General features: G+C 38.4%; 1 protein-coding gene and 2 long non-coding RNA genes across 3 annotated transcripts in view; 1 reads left to right on the top strand and 2 right to left on the bottom strand.

Annotated features, from left to right (window-relative positions):
- Positions 1-6282: 6282 nt before the first annotated feature.
- LOC112343859 lies at positions 6283-6791 on the bottom strand. Its single transcript, XR_002991443.1, has 3 exons — positions 6676-6791; positions 6475-6636; positions 6283-6408 (listed from the first exon to the last, which is right to left on the bottom strand). It is a non-coding gene; the product is annotated as an uncharacterized LOC112343859 (long non-coding RNA).
- An 889-nt stretch (positions 6792-7680) lies between these two features.
- On the bottom strand, positions 7681-7976 carry LOC9648491. Its single transcript, XR_002991444.1, has 3 exons — positions 7906-7976; positions 7775-7848; positions 7681-7710 (listed from the first exon to the last, which is right to left on the bottom strand). It is a non-coding gene; the product is annotated as an uncharacterized LOC9648491 (long non-coding RNA).
- A 9388-nt stretch (positions 7977-17364) lies between these two features.
- The window catches only part of LOC9648492 (replication protein A 70 kDa DNA-binding subunit A), a 2299-nt gene continuing 994 nt past the window's right edge, over positions 17365-18669 (top strand). Inside the window, exons 1-3 of the mRNA XM_002994327.2 lie at positions 17365-17624; positions 17672-17759; positions 17964-18651. Of these exons, the coding sequence (XP_002994373.2) occupies positions 17365-17624; positions 17672-17759; positions 17964-18651 (1036 nt within the window). The remainder of the gene's footprint in view (positions 17625-17671; positions 17760-17963; positions 18652-18669) is intronic.

Genomic DNA, 18669 nt, shown 5'->3' with positions numbered 1-18669 from the left:
ACACCTCAAATAAATCTATTTGAAGGTCTTTACCAGCTGCTTGATGATTCTGGCTGCTTTCTCCTCACCAATCTTCTTGAAAACATGCTATATTTAAAAGACCAAATAATTATGGAATAACGCCTTAAGAAAGGAAGGCAATATTTCCACCTACGAACGTAACCACTCGAGTAAAAATGCCTGTGACCTGTCCAAAAGGAGACTCGGACAACACCACAAAGTCGGCAAACTTTCCTTGCGTCAGCAACCCAACCAAATCCTCCAATGCAGCTGCATACACTCGGTTTGGCCTTTACTACGGCCTTTTGGACGTCCTGTGGTTTCCTCCAGTGATGTTTTCCTTCCTGGCGTTAGAGAGTAACTGAGGTTCAAACGAAACAAACCTCGCCATGTAAGATTGCACTGCCTGAGCAAAGCCAGGCTTGTACAAGAAGAGCAGCCCACAGAAGAGTTTCCCATCGATGGAGGCTTCTAGCGTGTATCCATAGTTGAATACGTCACTTTCTCTAGCCTCGAACATCTTCTTGCCTAGCAGCTGAACGTGAGCTTGAAACTCTGTAGCATGAGTTTGACAGGGAAAAATTGGAGAGGTCCAAGTTTTTCTGCAGATACCTCCGTGAGATGAAACCAAGCTCTTGTCTGCATCCCGTTGCTTGTCTAGCACGAATGGCGTGGCATGATACTCTTGCCGCCTTCTCTTAAGTTCCTTACGCATGGATAGCTTTGGTTCTGATGGATCTTTCTCCCTCAGCATCTCTTCACAGAAAAACGGCAACCATATTGTCAAGAATGGCAGCAATGTCAATTAAAGAAGAAGCCAACCTGTGTCGAGGAAATACATGTCATCCAGAGCTTCAAGCTCTTCGTTACATCCCCCATAGAAGAATCATATGCCTCGCTCTGCATCCACGGAATCTCCTGCAAGGGAGAAACGTGGAGAAGGGCCGGGACCAGAGGGATTCGAAGTCGCCCAAACACCCGTCGCTGCAAAATACGTAAAAGCCCCATGAGAGACCAACAGGAAACAAATCTACCTACAAGCGAGATACTTTCCATGGCTGATTGTTGTATGCCCGGCTCTTGGCATCAGCTTGGCACCAGTCGTCTTTACCTGCCATGCCATTGTTTCTGGATTACCACCATCCTCATCACCCATGACAACGAAACAGTTCTTATAGGAAGAGCAGGTATGGCTATCCCGAGGAATAGGTGAGACTCCAGTGGTAGAAATCTTCTTCCAGACAAAAGTATCTACAGGAAAAAAAAGAGTTTAGAAGAAAACAAGGAAAGATAACAGGATATTACTCGTGTTCAAAACATGGAGGACGTTGTAGTACTCCTACTCTGAGGGATCGCTGAATTTCCCACATCCCCCAATCACGAACAGGTTGTCACCGATGAGAGACGCGCTATGTCCTTCTCTCAGAGCAGGAACATCACCAAAAACGTCGGGTTTCCCCCAGGTGTTGGTAGCTGCATCGGATGATAAGAACGAGAAAAAAAAAATGATAGAACTCGGAGCTTACCATTATCCAAAACAAAGAGATCGTCGAGCGGGCTGGTTCCATCGGTACCACCAAACACATAGAGCTTAGACCCGACGGCCGTGGAGCTGTGGCTGTCCTGAGGAGAAGGGTGCATTCCTTTCATCACAGGCTTGCTCCAGGTGTACATCCCTGCGCGATCCCACCAAAAACATGATCAAAACCATTTTTTCCGGAAAACCCAGAAGAGGAAACTTATACCAAAGTCGAAGACGTGCACATCATTGGTCTGGCACTCGTCCGGGCCGTAGCCACTGAAGTGAACCGTGGGCGAAAATTTCTTTTTTTTTCTCTTGGTTCCAGCCTCGAGCACCTGAAAAACCTTGATTCTAGTTGTGGTTCCAGCCTCGAGAACCTGGAACAAACAGGGACTTGAGAGACTCGAAAAAAGATTGTCATTTTGCTGCGCGTGGCCATTAACCACGGTTTCCTGAGCTTTTGAACCGGTAGCAGCTTCAGATCTTCACGTACAGCTGACTGTAGCTCTGAGGTGCTCTGCAATGAAGACCTCATCAAACACACACACACAGAGAGGCAGAGAGAGACAGGGAGAGAGAGAGAGAGAGAGAGTACCTTCCCGCAAGCGATGATCAATGCTCTCTCCTCGTGCTCATGCGCCCTAAAAGACAATTGAAATTTTTTATGATCCCAAAAGTCACGACTCCCCATTGTTTAATCTCAGCCGTTAGATTTTGGCATATGCCCAGAATAAGTGTCGCCAGTATATGCTATTATTATACGGGCTCTTTCGTTTAAATATATGAGTACTAGCAGAGACCCCAGCTCCGCTGGGAAATATAGCATACCTAAAATAAATACATCTTCTATTTTAATTTTACAATGTTAGAATTTTTGATTGTATACAAGGTTAAATTTATCTTAATTTTGCTACTCTTCACCTCTAAAGAAATGCAGAATAATGCAAATAGATAAAAAATGCAAGTTTTGGAAAAGATAAGATCATTTTTCATCATCATTAAATTTAAATTTGAATTTTTTTATTGCCTTTATAAAAAGATACAAAACCCTAAACACGTCTACAAGATTGATGCCATGATCTAAAAGCAATTGATTTTTCACAAAACCAAAGAATTATATACTGCCAAAAAAATAGGTTTGGGGAAATTATTTTTTGATTACATACTGAGCTTTATTTATTTTTTTATCTGAACTATAATGCTGCCTTTAACTTTCATAGTCTAATAAAGAAATAAAGAATTTCTATTATGTGTCTCAATTTATATTTACAAATAAACATAAATAAATCTATCTAGATATTCACACTACATTAGAGGTGTTTGAAAAGAGGTACATCCAAAGATAATAACTATATTCGAGATATAATTGTATTAAGACAAATCTCTACTAATGCTTTATAACAAAACTATACATTCCAATTTATAAAAACATTACTATTGAATGATTCAACACTACTTACTCTTCAGCAATTATATAAAGGAGAATATGATTGCAGATTAATATATTATATAAAAATATTAATGTTTTAAATATAAACATGGAGATAACATTAATATGTACATATTAAAATTATTTTTTAAAAATCTATTAGCATTATTGTGCATTTCTTTAGAGGTGAAGAGTAGCAAAATTAAGATAAATTTAACCTTGTATACAATTAAAATTTCTAACATTGTATAATTAGAAAAGAAGATGTATTTATCTTAGGTATGCTATATCTCCCAGTGGAGCTGGGGTCTGTTAATTCTTGAAGTGTTATTACAATTATTTAGTAAACCTGACCAATACATTAGTGACACTACTTAATATAATCAAATTTCTAGAAATTATTTTGATACACAATTGTATACTCATGTTTATTAGATGTCATTACTTTTAATTTTACCTGGATATTTAATTTTGCTATTTCTTTTTCCTTTAACTCTTCATCTTTGATGTGCTAAAAGTTTTTCTGAAAACCTTATTATTATAAATAACTCTTCCAGAGAGTAATTGCAAGAGGTATATATATATAAAACAAAATGATAACATTAACATTATATATATATATATAATTTTATTATTTTGTTTTATTATTATCATGGTATAATAAAATAGTGCTTATTATTGACATTATTACCATTTTCTGAACACTATAATGGTGAATGATATAATGGATTTTCTTTGCTTACCAGAAGAAGTAAATCTGTATTGTCATAGAAGTGTTAGAATGTCATTATGTGTGACAAATTTCCATTTTTTATTACTGCTCTAATCCCAATTTCCAATGCATGCCATTAATATTATCGCATTAGTAATAGAACTATTCAGTATCTACATTATCAATAATTAAAAAGCTGTATTATTTGAATTTATCTGGATTTTTGTGATATTTTTTAATATCATCATTTAAATTAATCAGGGGAGGACCCTAGCATAAATTCTAACTTTTTTTTCTTAAACCTATCTGCTATTTGTAAGATATGTTGTTTCTCCTTTTTCTCAATCTATTTTTAATTTTTATTGTGCTCATTGCATAGCCCATCACTTGATAAGACTTAACACCCAAGGAACTTCATGTGCTTGGATGTATCAGCAAGGACTCCTTAGCTTATGGAACTGCAGAAGGTAGCTCAAGTTTTTCTTTCATATCCAAGAAGAAGCTAACAAAGCTTTTTCTTGTAGTTTCTTAAGTCTTCAAGAGTAGTGTTTTCTAAAAAAATAATGATATTTTTGAGATATCCATAAGAATTGCATGTTTGGAATATATACATCACCAAAGATTTCTCTAAATAGCAGAAAACAAATTACTTTCCAATATAAATACTACTATGTTTTTCATAAGATTAGCAACCTTCCTTATTCTTTCTTGTTTCAAATGCCAAATCCATTATATGTTTTTTCTCTAAAATCCTTCTTTAGGCCAACTATCAACTTCTTATTTTTCTACTTACTACAAGGTCTCATCTTTTCTCATTTGCAATAATGTGTTAGCTTGGACTATTGAAATAGGAGATTGTGATCTTAGGATACCATTATTTGCACGAATTTATGATGTTAGTTTTTGTAGCAGTGGATTGTAACACATTTGTTAAGGACCCTTTCATAATAGGATTGAAATGGTGACCTTTGTGGCCCGAACTCATGTTTCTATGCTCCCTGCCACCACAAGCCATTCTAAGGAGGCTCCTGAATCTAGTGTCAAGCAATGCAACTGATGTTAGATCTCTTCCTCTTGCAAGGATATATGTCTGTCTGGGTATTCGCAAAGGTGATGAATCCAATTCTATTCTTCTTCCACATTTTGTCTTGGGTGATTCATTATTTGCTTTCATTGTTTGAGAGTGAAGTGGCAAGAGACTGACTTTTTTTTATGAAATCTCTGCTTGTGTAATTCTGTCTTTGTAAGCATTGTTTTGTAGTCAAGCAAAGCCACAAAGGCTACAACAGGCAGTACAATGTACTCCTATTTAACTATTTATTAGAACAAGAAAATATCATACTACACCTTACTATTTCTCATTCCCTAGACATTCCTCAGATGCTGCTCATAGAATTCCAGAAGCTGTAACTTGACTCCATAAAACATGAAAGAAGCAGTGAAAAAGTACCTTTCATAGTTTAAAGGTTTTTTCTCGTTATTGAAAGATATCCAGAGGAGGTTAACACTTCAGAGCCTCACAAGCGCCTCATAAATTGCCCTTAAAGAGATGGTGTTCAGTTCTATGGTTCTTTAAGAATACCTACCAGTTTGACTCTGTCTTGAACATGTCGTCATTAGGTCCATTGGAGAAAAGGGTAACCATAAATGCAGAGTTTTTATAAATAGTGTTTCCTTCGAAATACAGAAGCGACAGAGATGAATTAGAACAGTGGAGGCATGAGAATACATAGCGTATCATCTTGTATGAGGTACAATTCAGTAGAATACTTTTTTCTTTTTTAATTACAGAAGTTTGGAAACTCTTACAGAATAGTCTGGATGTGGCCTAAAGAAGAAATTTTGTATGAAGGAAAGTTTGTATGAAATTGGAAATGTTTATCTTCACTTTCTCAAGCACATCATGGATTTTTCTTTAGGAAATCAGCCACATGATGACATGAGCTGTTGAGTTGTGACCAGGGTTCATGTACATGTTGAGCATGTCTATGATATGAGCGTCTTCCAGCACCTCTTTTTTGTCATCCAGCTGATCCATGAGCAACGAAAGAATGCTTGCTTCCTGCGGGTTTCCAGAAGCGCTGGTTGATCACGTCCTGGATAAGCTTGATGAGCTTTTGCCTCCGCCTGAAAATGAGAAAACGTCACAAAGCTATGTACAACGCATATGGCTTTGTTGTAGGCAGTGCCGAGGAAGTTGATGGGGAGAGCCTGAATGCCTTGGTTGACAATGTAGTAGAAGGAGAAAGTCTCTTCCATGTCGAGACTGGAGTCTTTCCCATATAAAATGTAGAGGACAGTTAGAAACGTTTCCTCCTGTGATGTTTTCCTTCCTGGCGTTAGAGAGTAACTGAGGATCAAACGAAACAAATCTCGCCATGTAAGATTGCACTGCCTGAGCAAAGCCAGGCTTGTACGAGAAGAGCAGCCCACGGAAAAGCTTCCCATTGATGGACGCTTCTAACATGTATCCGTAGTTGAATACGTCGCTTACTTTAGCCTCGAACATCTTCTCGCCTAGCGGCTGAACATGAGCTTGAAACTATGTAGCATGAGTTTGACAGGGAAAAATTGGAGAGATCCAAGTTTTTCTGCAGATACCTCCGTGAGATGAAACCAAGCTCTTGTCTGCATCCCGTTGCTTGTCTAGCACGAATGGCGTGGCATGATACTCTTGCCGCCTTCTCTTAAGTTCCTTACGCATGGATAGCTTTGGTTCTGATGGATCTTTCTCCCTCAGCATCTCTTCACAGAAAAATGGCAACCATATTGTCAAGAATGGCAGCAATGTCGATTAAAGAAGAAGCCAACCTGTGTCGAGGAAATACATGTCATCCAGAGCTTCAAGCTCTTCGTTACATCCCCCATAGAAGAATCATATGCCTCGCTCTGCGTCCACGGAATCTCCTGCAAGGGAGAAACGTGGAGAAGGCCCGGGACCAGAGGGATTCGAAGTCGCCCAAACACCAGTCGCTACAAAATAAGTAAAAGCCCCATGAGAGACTCACGTACTTAAGTCGAGAGTATGGACGTCATTGAATAGCTTGTGATCATAGGAGAATCCTCCAAACACGACGAGATACTTTCCATGGCTGATTGTTGTGTGCCCGGCTCTTAGCATCAGCTCCGCACCAGTCGTCTTTACCTCCCGCCATGCCATTGTTTCTGGAAACGCAAATGAATTCGCAAGTTTAAAACCAGCACCATGTATGTACCTGTGTCCAGAATATAAACATCGTTTAGATAGGCATTATCACCATCCTCGCCACCCATGACAACGAAACAGTTCTTATAGAAAGAGCAGGTATGGCTATCCTGAGGAATAGGCGAGACTCCAGTGGTAGAAATCTTCTTCCAGACAAAAGTATCTATAGGAAAAAAAACAAGTTTAGAAGAAAACAAGGAAAGGTAACAGGATTTTACTCGTGTTCAAAACATGAAGGTCGTTGTAGTACTCCTCCTCTGAGGGATCGCTGGATTTCCCACATCCCCCAAACACAAACAGGTTGTCACCAATGAGAGACGCGCTATGTCCTTCTCTCGAAGCAGGAACATCACCAAAAACGTCGGGTTTCCCCCAGGTGGTGGTAGCTGCATCAGATGATAAGAACAAGAAAAAAAAATGATAGAACTCAAAGCTTACCAGTATCCAAAACAAAGAGATCGTTGAGCAGGCTGGTTCCATTGGTACCACCAAACACATAGAGCTTAGACCCAACGGCCGTTGAGCTGTGGCTGTCTCGAGGAGAAGGGTGCGTTCCTTTCATCACAGGCTTGCTCCAGGTGTACGTCCCTGCGCGATCCCACCAGAAGAGTGAAGAACCTTGATTCTAGTCGTCGATGACAACGTGAATCCCCTTGTTGTCCGAGACGTTGTCCCTGTCGTGAGCTCCATCCACCATAGCCTCTTCGCCTTTCACTCCCAATCCTTGTCGCATTTCCGAGCAGAACACGTCGATCTGTCGAATGCACCTGCGCAGGCGGATGCCGGCGTTTTTTTTTTTCCAGCGTAAATTTGAGCCTGTTCTCGCTGATCATCGAGCACAACTATGACGACACAGAGAAAGCCGTGAGCCTCTCAAACCTTTGCAAATGGAGAAACAAACACAACCTCGTTGTAATAGGCTGGGACTTTCAGCCGCTGAGGATCGTTATCCAGTGCCGTTCCCAGGACTTCTTCCGGAGCTGTTCAAAAACGAACGCATTAGAGTTTTTTCTAGTGTCTAAATCAAAGGAACTCACTCAAAGGTGTTGGATAAGGAACAAATGTAGGTTGTGGCTTTTGGTAGGAGGTTTTTTGGTCCCTCGCCAGGCTCGACGCTACCGTTGCTGCAATTGGCCGGAATATCTTGGTCATCCTGGAACATCTCAAGTTAGAATCGCAGGGACGACAATAGGGAAGTGGAGACTCTTTTACCAGATGATATTCTCTGTTGAATACTTTTTCCATAAGTGTGACTCTTTTCTTCACGAACTCGGTAATTCTACGAACTCTACAAACAGAGACAAATCCCTTCTAGGGTTAGAAATAGGATAAATGAAACGTACCATCTACATATCAATCTGCAAAGCATACTTAAGCAAAGCATTCCCTCCCAGTCGATGGAGCGGTTGCAAATCTAGAATTGAAACAGTACCTCCCATATTGCCATCTTGGCCGTCTATATCAATTGTCACAGATTTGGACAGTCAGATTAATCGTATCTACCATAAGTAAAATTGAATATTCTTAAAATGGAATATGTGACGCCGATGCCAAAATAGCAACTTTAAATAAAGAGTTTGACTAGCAGGGAATCCAGCTCCGCTGGGATAGATAGGACATCTGTTACATTAGTGACATGAATCCTAGAGAATTTCTTTGTACACAATGTTTTTCATATAAATATTATGGTTCTGGGCATATGAGGAGGACTTTTTTTCCTTGCATATCATTATGTAGAAGTTCAGCTTTTATAACATTTGGTAGTGCCTTGGTTATAATTAGTTTAGTGCCATTAAAGAGGCCTTTTTTGGTGTCAATGTTGCGTAACAACATTACAATACATCCAATTTTTATCTGTAGCCTGTGTGGAGGCATTCCAGATGGTGTTACTGAGTTTAAAAATTCTACGGGATAGTCCAACATCTCTTCTTCCAAATCTGTTTCTACAATGTCAATGCTTCTGTATGTTGTTGTTCTGCCAGTCATTCTCGAAAGAACTTGGTCGTTCATTTATAGAGAGAGACCATTTAAATTCACGAGAATAGCTTTCTGCGATAGGTTTGGGTCATTTGGATGTATATGCTTCCCAAACACATTATCTATCATTTTTTCTCTGGATGTCAATATTAGAGGTAATTTTATAACTTCTTGGTTGAATCCTTGGAGGCTAGGTAGGTTACCATTTCCGAGCTTCACAAGCCATCTAGACCATTCCTTTTCTTCATAGTTCACCCTCATGAGGACTTTACAAGTTTCCACCATTTTGGTGAGGATTTCACGCTGTTTTTTCTTACAAGAAATCAATCCCTATGCAAAAGCATTCAAGATGTTGCACGAACTTGAGAATGAGATGTCTCTTTCATCACAAGAGATTGTCATGTACATCAAGGGAGAGAACACAATAAATTCTTGAAGATACAATGCACCGTGTTCAAATGAAATTGCTGCCATTTTTACAAATCCAAGCAGGAACCCACCATTTGACCGTAGTATAGCAGTCTATCCAAAGGAAGAATCAATGCAGGAAATATCAATCATTTCATCATGTTGTGACCCTATGATCTACCCAATGCTTTTTCCCAGTGGAGAGGACAGATGGTCAAATGATATAAAATACACAGATAACGGCAATACACTCAAACGTTGTAATGTCACAATGATGGAATTTTATCAACACAAATTTGCTATATGGGGCATATGTCACAATGGCATAAGAAGCATATGACATTCTACCTCTTGGTCTTCATTATTATAAACTATTATTTCTAAAGTTGTATCTAAACTGGGTAACTCAAATTCTAATAAGTTTCTATTGTGTTGTTGAAATAATATTGAGAGTTCTTTTAGTGCTTCATTGTATGCTACTTCAATATTATTAAGTCTGAATTAAATCTTCACTTTGCATGCATGACAGTTGGAACCTGATGATTTTGATCCTTTTATGTCAAACTGGTCTTTTCAAATACTAATAACAATTTTTTCATAGACTAATATTACTTTTATTCTATAAAGTCTAATCTACAACAATTTTTTCTTCATACATATGTCAAGCATATCTTCAGCATCATCGAATGGATTGTATTCGAATATTTCTTTAGCAAAGTCCGGACTAATTTGCAGCACAATGCCTTCAAGACGGATTGGCTTCCAGTTTTCCACCCCTCGCTTTGGATGGTACTCATTCATACTGTTAAGAAGCCGTTGAGCCATTTCCTTTTTTAGTTCCTTACACACGTCAAATGGAACGCCATATCCATAATGCAATGCCGAGAAGACATACGGATGGATTCCTCTTGTGTTTCTATCAAATACCTTTTGTACTTCTGCTTTGTTTGGTAGGCGATTCTTATTATACTTCTTGCCATTTAGAATCTGTGCTGTGAATACAGTCAATCCTGCATGTGATAGATTTTTTTTGTAAAAAAAAGTAGAGAACAAAGAGTATAACATCCACACTTACCTGGTGCAACATTCTTTCTCTTGTTGATTCTCTTGAACTGTTTGACTTTGCTTATATATGTTGTAATCTTTCTTGAGACCCCATCGCTGCTAGCAAAGCCATACATGTATTCTGATGGTGGACACCCAAGCACATCAAGTTTTCGTGCTTGACTGTCAGTCGGAAAGAATCTATCACGTTCACAAGGTTTCATTAACCATCTTTTCGAATCTAAATCTAAATTACCTTCCGTTTATCATGAAGTCACGACGGCATACACGCTTGATTCCTCTTTTCTCTATTTCACCTGTAGCCTTCATCCACTTCTCCATTTTTTCTGCTTCATTACTTCTATCTGCCATTTCCTCAAGAAAGTATTTATTAACCTAGGTACACATGAAAATGTTTTGAAGCTAGTCTTGTTGTAACTGTTTTTATAATAGAGAATATCTGTTTCATAAATTTAAATTCAAGGTCTTTTCATTACTATGGATAAACTTTAAGTGATTATCTTTCTTTGAACTACAGTCTAATCAATGCTAAAAAAATGCATCAGAACACCAGAGCATGAAGACTTAATGTTCAACGGATGCTGTGGGAGCTTAGTCTTTTCGTGGATAACACATAAATGCTAGATTGCTTTGGGTTTGAGAGATCTATGGCTTCCTTGTAGCTATGCTGGTCTAAGTCTTTTTGTTCTTGGTTTAATATGACGCTCTGACCAAATAGAAATATGTATTTAAAGATTTTTTAGATTTTGTGCAACAGTTTGACTATCACATTACACAAGTCCGCACATGGATCAACAGAGTCCTGGACATAGGCAGATAGGGCGTAATTCCAGTTTTTAGCAGGTATTCAGAAGCCAAATATAACTCTTTTAAGAAGTTGAGAAACTCCATCAAGTCCTTGTGGTCGCTTCCTCACAGGATTAACGACGTCCACCATGGCCTCTTCTCTGATATCACTGTAGTTTCTGCGTGCTAGCTTCGTGTAGAAAAATGGATAGCCCAGTTCTGCTTCAGTGACATTATCTTTGGGATTGAACTGAAGTGCCTTAAAATGCTATCCTGGAACAACATGCGTGACAATGTATAGCAGTAAAGAGTTGTACCTTTGCAACCAAAATAATCAGACAACAGAGCTTCCTGAATTGGCCAAATCCGTTTGGCAGACAAAACGCAGTGGTATCAGGTTATTATTTCGAAATGCAACAAATATCTGGTTCAAATCTCTCCTTTTGATTCTTTGTTGTGATTTTCACCAAGACCGCATACTGACAATACTGAATTTCTCGAGCAGCATAAAAACCAAGAACAAGTAAACAATATCTCACAATTTATTATCTGACATTGGAGTTTTCTCTGGTGCAATGCAAGAACAGAAACTATGTATTGGTGTTTTATTGTAGCCATTTGTTCTTACACTTCGGAACTTGCGATGAGAACACGGAAGAGCACTTGGTGATCCCCTGAGGAGTCTTTATTATAAGGCTAATTGACCTCAGTTAAGGTCTCCATATCTATTATTCGTGAGCTTGGCGAGGAGAGTCTCAAGCAAGCATTCTGCATGAACCATTCTGTCAGACAGGTTAGTGCCCTGGGGAGATGCAATATCTGTGGCGTCTAATGCACAGGTACAGCTACTCATGTGCGTCACCATCTCCTAGGGCTTGGCTCTGGCTGTAATCCTGTCTCGCAAGAAGGCATGGCATTGCTTCAGGCGGCGCAAGATGCTGTCTGTCCAAACGAGATGGCCTCTTTGAGAGCATGCTTAACACGATTAGCAGCACGACATCGGGGAGCTGATGACAACGCCAATGAGTACGGCAGTGGTCGTAGTGAGGACGAGGGCAACACTATCAGCAGGAAGACCACCCCCAAACCTGTCTTCTGATCAAGGCAGTGCTGCTGCTAGTGACAATAGTAACCGGAAAAGTCCTCCAGGTATGTATTTGAAATTTCATGAGTTGTTTGTTTGTTCTTCATTCACTCATTCTAACTTTTTTCCGTGTTTGTTCTGATAGGATCCAACACCAACAGTGCTCCTGCTAGTGGTGGCGGTGCATCGGGAGCTTGAGAAGGAGAGAATTTGCACGACAACTACTGGCGATCAAGCAGCAGCTGACATGATGACGACGATGAAGTGAGGAAGACATGGTAGCAACCGACACTGGAGCAAGTATCTTCTTTCTTCTGTAGTATAGAGCCAGATAATGAAGTTTTTTTTTTCTATTTTTTGTTTTGTTTTGTTATGGAATTTGCAAAAAGCACTGTTTAGCCCTACATAGAGAAAGAATAAAGCTAGTATGTAAGCTTCTTCTAGCATTGTCTAATTTTATGTATCTTTGCAACAATCTGTCCATCTTCACATTTTATCTTACAAATGTCTCCTACTTTTGCTTGCTGTTTGCACAGGAATTCTTGCCATTTTGTATCAGTCTTGAATTTGAAACTCTATAGTCATTGTTTAGAAGTTCAAACATGAATTCACTGTTTTCTTCAAACACAAAAAAGACTTTATCACCATTTTCGCATGAAAAAGAACACTCCATTGATCGTTGAACCCAATCAGGAGGAAGCTATATAAAGGAAAATTCATTCACAATTAACATGATGAGTAGTATGTGTTCGTACCTGTAGCCACATATTCTGGCAAAAGTGGAAGGGTTGTAAAACGAATGCTGTTTCCATATTTTTTTAACCTAAACCTAATTTCAGTTATGGATTACTGTGGCCGCCTTCCTTTTCTTCCATTTGAGCTAGTGTATAGGATTGCCACTACCAGAGGCTACAACAACGCTATTTTTTCTTGCCTATCTAAACAATTCTACAGGAGGTGTAACATGGAAACAAACTGGAAGAAGCATTGTCAATGGGATTTTGCATTATGCTCACCAATAACCTTTGAAGGCCTACGTGTTGGAACATATAAGGTTTATTTTGTTCATATTCTGTTTTAATATTTAATTTTTTTTTCAATGCAGGAGGCTTACAAGAGCTGGTATATGACATTCAAAAGATACAACTTTGACATCGTTGTGCAAACCAGGAATATTGTCACTCAATTGAAATTCTATATACATCTCAAGGCACATGAATTTTTCCCAACAATATTGGGAAGAATGCCCAACCAAATATTAGACGAAGCTGAAAGCGAGTTACACGTGCCACTTCCACAGTCACTGAGGTGTTTCTTACTATCGATGAATGGACAGTGTAGTCGTTCTATTTTCGAGGGTTTTGTAAATCAGGAATATGGAGGTTTGATTGGGTGTTACTGGACAAACAACACGTTTATGTGTTCAAAAATGCTGCATATTCAGGAGATTTGTTCCTTAACTTTAAAGTTGCGTGCTATGCACATTGGTTTTGAATTAGGAATGATTCCATTCGGAAGTTCATTAAATAATAAGAAGTTATATTTTATCAATATTTTTTCAGGAGATATATTTATTAGCTCCAAGAATTTTTGGAACAATGGTGAAGTTATGTCTTGCACTCCTCCAATAGTTAGAGGACATATGTCTCTGATATGGTGGTTGAAAAATCTATTAATGAACCTACATGAAGCATCATTTTGTTTTGTTAAAGACCCTATTAAAGCAATTTTACAGGGTCATCTGAGACATTTCAAAAATTATCATGTATGATGATTAGTTAAAGAGATCCTTTTTTGTTACTGATTATCTTTTGTTTCTATGTTTTCTTAGCATGGTTGCATGCCAGTCCCAGAATTATCATCCTTTAGTGGAGATCCATGCTTTACATATATAACATTTGTGTGTGTGGAACTTCAATTCATGAAACAGTTTGATGGTGTCAAGCTTTTTGTATCTGCAACTGAAAATGAAGACCAAGACATATTAATTCATCAATATAACCTATGGTGTGGTCTCCAAGAGGTATGCTTATATGTTTTAGAGTTGAGAGATTAACAACTTCCTTTTTGTAGCAATACATATGGGATGGAATGACATATATCGTTATGACAAAGAAATTTACTCTAGATGTGCCTATTTGCTACCTGTGGTTGGAAAGTATTAGCACCACTCATACTTCAAGAGCAAAGCGTTTCAGAGTTTCTTTTTTTGACTATCTATATTGATATTAATGTTCTCTCTAGAAGGAAGATATTAAAAGACTTTAGAACTAAACTTTAATGAATTATCTGTCTTAATAAGACGTGAGGTGTTCATCTAGAACATGCATTAACTTTCTGTGATCCTTGTTGTACTTCTGAAGAGCGCTATGAGGATAGGCAACTTGTGAATGCTCTTGAGCCTATACAGCATGTACCTACCATTAATACTTCAAAGTTCAGTTCTGCTGCAAGATCTCATACATCCTCTAACATGACCACATGCTTTAATATGATCTCTTATACAACAAAAACAATGGCACGGTTTAGACTCTGTCCAAAACAATCTCAAATCCTTAGTTTGTTTTGAAAAAGAACAAAAGTAATCCAAGTGAATGATTTCTGTCACTATGTCAATGATGAATATGGGCATAGAGTGACATCCAGCTCCGCTGGGATAGATATGACATTTCGGAGCTGGATTAAATGAATGGATTTAAGTTCACAGGCCTGTGCCTACACTTCCACATTGGAGCCACTTAGCATGCATGAAAATAACTCGAGTTAAACCTTGTCCAAACTATTCCTAACAGCAGCTTCGATCTCACAAGAAGCTTCCTCTAACCATGTGTTCCTGTAGAAATCAACGAGTGGAATGATAAACAAAAGCAACAGAGAGAATCTTTGTGCTTCGCAAATCTTCCCCAGCTTGCTTGAGCTGTATAAATAGGAACGACGTTTGTCATATGTAACGTTAAAAACAATTTAACAGCTAAACCTGTCCTCAAGATGTTGTTTCGCAGCACTGGTAGTCCTCACAGCGTTCTCCATTCAAAGATGGTGTTTTAACATCCTTTTGTTTTGTACAGCAATACATATGGGACAATAAGACATATGTTGTAATGACAAAAAAATTCAGTCTGGAGGTGCATACTTGTTTTCTTTGTTTGGAGAAAAGTGACTCAAAATCAGACTGTTTTGAAGTTTCATTCATTGACTATTTATATTGACCTTGAAGTCCTTCACTTTTCGTTATTTTAAAAATAGCCATTTTTTTAAAAGATGCTTATTTCTAAAAGCTCGAGTTCTGTAAACACAGAGTTTTCCATCTTTTAACAGCAAAGGACATCTGAGTCCCAAACTGTCTTAAAACCTATATCAATCAAATATCCAGTCAAGTGAGAGAAGTAGAGAACGTTTTTAAACATGCTTGGATCCTTGCTTGGAATCTGATCCAAGCATGAAAGACTTAATGTTCAACGGATGCTATGGGGAAGTTAGTCTTTTATTGGATAACACACAAATGCTAGGTTGCTTTAGGTTTGAGCGGTCTATGGCTTCCTTGTAACTATGCTGGCCAAAGAAGCTCTGACCAAATAGAAATACATATTTAAAGTTTTTTTAGATTTTGTGCAGCAGTTTGACTACAGCAAGCATCACATTGCACGAGTCCACACATGGATCAATGGAGTTCTGGACATAGGCAGATAGGGCGTAATTCCAGTTTTTTAGCGGGTATTCAGAAGCCAACTATAAGTCTTTCAGGAAGTTGAGAAACTTCATCAAGTTTGTGGTTGCTTTCTCACGGCAGTAACGACGTCCACTATGGCCTCTTCTGTGATATCACTATCGTTGCTGCATGCTCAGTTCTGCTACAGTGACGTTATCCTTGGGATTATCCTGAAGTGCCATGCAATGTTATCCTGGAATAACATACGTGACAATGTATAGCAGGAAAGAGTTGTACCTTTGCAACCGGAATGATCAGAGACAGATCTTCCTTAAACTGGCCAAGTCTGTTTGGCAGAGGAAATGCAGTGATACCAAGTTATTATTTTGAAATGCAACAAATCTCTGGTTCAAATCTCTCCTTTTGATTATTTGTCATGATTTTCGCCAAGACCGCATACTGAAAATACTGAATTTTCGAATGGAATCCCATTGTTCCATTGTTCGCCTCAAATGGTAGAGGACTTTTGGGAAAATTCCCCAAAAAGTTACAGACGTGGAAAAGTTTTTGACCTTATACAAGGCGAGCATGAGGCCATAGCAACATTTTGACATTGTTACCAAGTGAGAACATATGTGATTATGCAGTGGAAGCCTCTGCGACAATGCTTTCAGATGGTGATAAGAGCACTTCACGAGTGGCGACAGAGGTATCTAAGAAAAAAAGAAAACTCGGTACTTTGGCTCAGAAGGCTTTGTCTTGCAAACAGGAATGAGTTCTTTGTGTTCTTTGGAAATTACGATGGTCAATTAGATTTGTAAAAAAATCCCCTATGAAATGTCTCATACATATTACTATTGTAATGTCATTAATCTATATCATGTTTTAATCATTGTTTTAAGCCAGTAAAAGAGCAAAACCAAGACGACCATTCATCTTTTGTATCCAGCATAGAATGCTCAAATTTTGCTATTTATCTTACTTCCATCGTCCTTTCTTTTCTTTTAGTTTTTGTATAAGATCATAGTTTATAGATTTAAGATCACAGATCAGATCAGTCTAGAAAAATATACTGTTTCCTTTTTTTTATGACTTAATTTTCACAGAGTGACATGGACATCACTTTTTAAGACTGTTTCCAGCCACATCAATGCCCATTTCTCACTGTAATAGCAAGCAAGAGATTAAACCATAACATGGCGAGATCAGTGTTAAATCATTCACGAGACAAATCGAATGCACTGAAGCATTAATGTTGGCACGGAACAGCACTGTTATTTAATGAATGGTAATTTTTCATATTGAATAAATTAAAACCTCATTCAGAACAATATAGCTCACTGCCTGATTAGGTACATACATACATAGTTTTAATATATGTAATTATTGAAGGTAATCATAACATATATATACATGTTCCTCATACAATATAAGTGCCTTCGATATGCAGTACATTGGGCAGCGCATTTATTGACATGAAGGGGTACATAATTTGTAAGTTAGGTTTTGAATCAATTCTTAGAGACGATGGGAGACCACGTGAGATGCACGGTGGATGGCATAAAAAAGATTAAGGACAATTCCACAGATGAGATTGTCCTGCGTATTACGAAGATCGATTCCAAACCTGGAGATTTAGTGGGAAGATTCTGTGTAACAGATGAGAAGGAATGCTTGGAGGCATTTGGTTCTTATCGTGTGTCAAGTGCCATAGACTCTTGGGATGTCCGTGTAAATAGTCTTGTGAGATTTACTGATTATGGTTTTTGCACAACAAATGGAAAAGAGTATGTTTTCCCTGTTTACATTTCCATTTTATAACATATTTTGATAGGTCACTCATTGTTTCGGACCTGTCCTTTATGGAGTGTGGTGAATGGAAACAAATACCAGCGAAAGATGTTGCTGGGGATCCTTTAACGGTAAATATTTATTCTTTCTTTCTTTCTTTCTTTCTTTTGTTATCTGACTTAGCAGTGTTTATTTTCTAAGGGTAAAAAACGAAGTCAGAAGTTTAATCATAAGGTACGTTACCATTTTTTTAATGATTTCTTCTAGTTTTATGCATGCAAAATATTTGATTTGTGATTTATTATTACATTTTTTTTTCTCTGTTTCATGTTAAGGGAGAGAGTTCTAAGAAGCTTATGATCAATGAGATGCCTATTAAGGATATCAACGACCACTGCTACCGTTGGTCTTTACGTGCCAGGGTGACACACAAAGGGAAACTTGTATTCTTTGAAACAGGCACAGCTGGGTGTGTTATGTCAGTTGATGTTGCCGATGCAGAAAGTTCTGAAATACGTATTGTTGGATTTGGCGAGAATGCAAAGCGTCTTTCAAGCGAGATTGAGCAAGGCAGTGTCTATATATTTTCAGGGAACAGTGGTGTGCAGCGCTCTAAACCAGCATATACACCATATAAATCAAATTGGGAGATAAAAGCAAGCAAGACTATGGAGATCAAGCGTGTGGAGGACGATCTACGTATTCCAAATGTTTTTCTTAAAAGAACGAGTGTTTTAGATGCTTCTAAGCTCAGCCAAGAGACATTTGTAGACGTGATTGGTGGTGTAATGTGGATTGGACAGACAAACATTTCTCCTAAGGATTCTGGAGCATTCATGAGGAGGAGGATGCTTTGTTTGAGCGATGAATCTAGCCACAGTATAGACATGTGTCTGTGGGATTCAAAGGCCGAAGATGAAGGTTCGGAAATTGAGGACAAACTTGGTCGAGGGGAGAGGCCTATTGTATGCGTGAAGGGTGGCCGGATTTCAGATTACAATGGCAAGTCTATTTCAGTCACAGGTGGCTCTACCCTTTTAG

Source organism: Selaginella moellendorffii, unplaced genomic scaffold (genome assembly GCF_000143415.4).
Source record: "Selaginella moellendorffii unplaced genomic scaffold, v1.0 SELMOscaffold_239, whole genome shotgun sequence".
Lineage (NCBI taxonomy): Eukaryota > Viridiplantae > Streptophyta > Lycopodiopsida > Selaginellales > Selaginellaceae > Selaginella > Selaginella moellendorffii.
This window is presented reverse-complemented; position numbering and strand designations above follow the sequence as displayed.